This window comes from Cydia pomonella, chromosome 4 (genome assembly GCF_033807575.1).
Source record: "Cydia pomonella isolate Wapato2018A chromosome 4, ilCydPomo1, whole genome shotgun sequence".
Taxonomy (NCBI): Eukaryota; Metazoa; Arthropoda; class Insecta; order Lepidoptera; family Tortricidae; genus Cydia; species Cydia pomonella.
Genome location: NC_084706.1, coordinates 17,543,935 through 17,546,589, shown reverse-complemented (window position 1 = coordinate 17,546,589; position 2,655 = coordinate 17,543,935). Strand labels below are relative to the sequence as shown.

At 39.4% G+C, this 2,655-nt stretch overlaps 1 protein-coding gene across 1 annotated transcript; it reads left to right on the top strand.

Annotated features, from left to right (window-relative positions):
- The first annotated feature begins 1,797 nt into the window (after positions 1-1,797).
- Positions 1,798-2,655, top strand: LOC133517489 (uncharacterized). The gene has a single exon (XM_061850823.1). The coding sequence runs from the start codon at positions 1,798-1,800 to the stop codon at positions 2,653-2,655; it is 858 nt and encodes a 285-aa protein (XP_061706807.1).

The following is a 2,655-nucleotide window of genomic DNA, read 5'->3' as shown; positions in this document are numbered from 1 at the left end:
AATTATCGTATAACGAAGCATAATTTCAACGAGTCTCGCTGTCTCCAACTGGCCCCCACCACATCATTAAAGGCGTGGCCAGACAACTAACTGACGCGCTGTGATTGGCCAAACCGCGCGGTGTAGGAGCCTAGAGCGGCGGCACTAGAGTGAGGACAATTCGATAGAGCTATCGATATTTTACATGTTCTGAACATGACCTTAGAGTTTTGACATTTTTGTTTTAAATAATTTATTGCCATAGACTTAATTTATATTCCTTTAAATTTTTGACCTTATTTACGAGCTAAGAATTTTAAGGTACGTGTAAGGTATATTAGTTGATCCATAAGTTCTCTCACAAAGGTTTTTACTGATAAAATGTAATACAAACTTTTACTTTTAAAAAAAAACATGTACCATGATGCGAAAGCTTGTTTATACTTAACTAATCAAATTGGTTAAAATTTTAGTCATTATTTGATATTATGTTTGTTTAAATTGTTTACTTTGGGATTGTCGTTAGACGCGAGCGATTTTCAAAAAAATAGTTTCAGTTTATTATAGCATATTTCGTCACCAATTGAAAGTATAAATATATATATATATATATATATTGTATTATATTATATTGTATATTTATTAGTATATTAGGTATTGTTTTAATACTTATATAAGTACTATGTGTGTTTGTATTTAATAGTCTCCATATTTAGCTCCTTGCACTACCTGTTGACTTTTGTACGAGTTCGAAATTTCCTGCTACCTAAAGGTTGTCTGGAAGAGATCGCTTTTTAGCGATAAGACCGCCTGTTGTTACCTGGTTCTATTTTCCTTTAAAATTCATTTGTAGTTTTACATGTATGTAAAATGTATAATTGTTGGTGCAATAAAGAATATTTACTTACTTACTTACGTGAAAGCAATTCCAGCATGTTACATAGAGTTATAAAGAACTGCGAAAGCAAGTTATAGTAAATTATATTGTAAGTATAATGCACCATTAAATAAGCTTTTAAATCATATGTACGAATAATAAGGAAAGAGTAATCATAATTATCAGTAAAAAAGTTATGATAGAACTTTTGGATCTGTGGGGTCGGAATCGATCCAATCTATAATTTGTAATTTATTATTAAGAATTGGTAATTTATTGTGTGTAAATTTCCTTAATTCATTCCGAAAATAATAATTATTATGTATAATTTTGTATAGGTATAATAATTTATAACTAATATTAAGATTACATTATATATAAATAAATAAGTAGTTAAATAATACTCTAGATCTAAAATCTCAATATAAATATGTATTTAAATTACTCGCGGACAGAGCGACAGATTTTGTTATTAGATTTCTAGTTGGTATGCACTTCGTCCTGGTGTAAATTGATCGAGTCCCGCTGTAAGCGCTGTGCGCCGTACGCAACGGTCTAACGGGCGGCCTTCGGCTGCAGCGCTGACAGCGATGTATTGCGCCCGCCGCCGCAGGCGCACTCAGTATCTCTGAGACCGCGACGCGAGACGCATGCGCTTTACTGTGCTTCCGAGCCGAACTGCATTCCGCTTGCATTGTGTTAAATAGTTTGCTTTCTTTTCGCTTTCGCTCTTTCTCCTTCTATTCTTTATTGACTGTGTGTATTGTGCTAACTGTTTCTTCTGTGTGCCGTAATAAACAATAAATCCGTGTGTGCAAAACGAACGCTTAGTGTTTGTTACTTATCTCAGCACCTGCACCCGCTTACCGGCACGCTTGGCAAAAGCATTAAGGCAAGCTTACCTACCACATCTACATTGGTGACCCCGTGGAACATTGAAAATGAGCGATACTGAGAATAACGGTCCGGAGAAGCCTGGGCCGAGCAAACAAAGAAACGCTACTCAAGATGGCGGCATATCAACGGAAATTTACCGCATCGGTGTGAAAGTGCCTGTGTTTTGGCCGGAGAAACCTGCAGTATGGTTCGCTCAAATGGAATCGCAATTTAGTGTTTCGAATATTACTGCGGATGCAACCAAGTACAATTACATCGTCGCGCAGCTCGATTCGCAGTACGCCGCTGAGGTAGAGGATATAATTGTTTCGCCACCAGCTACCGACAAATACAAGAAAATAAAAGAGGAGCTCATCAAAAGACTCTCGGTATCGCGGCAAAAGAAGGTAAAGCAGCTACTTAGCCAGGAAGAGTTAGGCGATAGAAAACCTTCCCAGTTTCTCCACCACCTACGTCATTTGGCCGGGCCGAATATACCTGATGAATTTCTTTTATCTATCTGGACGTCTCGCCTGCCAAGCAACTTGCAATTCGTGATCGCATCGAAGCCCAATGACCCAATTGAAGAGCTCGCCGAGTTGGCCGACCGTGTTCACGACGTAGCAACTCCTCAAGTAGCAGCAGCATCAGCGCCTGATCCTCAAATGGCTATTCTCATGCGGCAAGTGAGTGAGTTGACCAAGGACATGAAAGCGCTCAAAAGTCAGCTCAATAGTGACAGGCCGTCGCGATCGAGATCTCGTGCATCGAGCAAGTCCCGCGCCCGCTCCAGCTCACAGAGGTCGCGGTCAAATTACCAAAAGTTTCCTGAGTGCTGGTATCATGCGAAGTTCGGTGAGAAGGCAACAAAGTGCGTAAAACCGTGCGACTATCAGGCGGGAAACGAAAGGGGCACTCGTTAA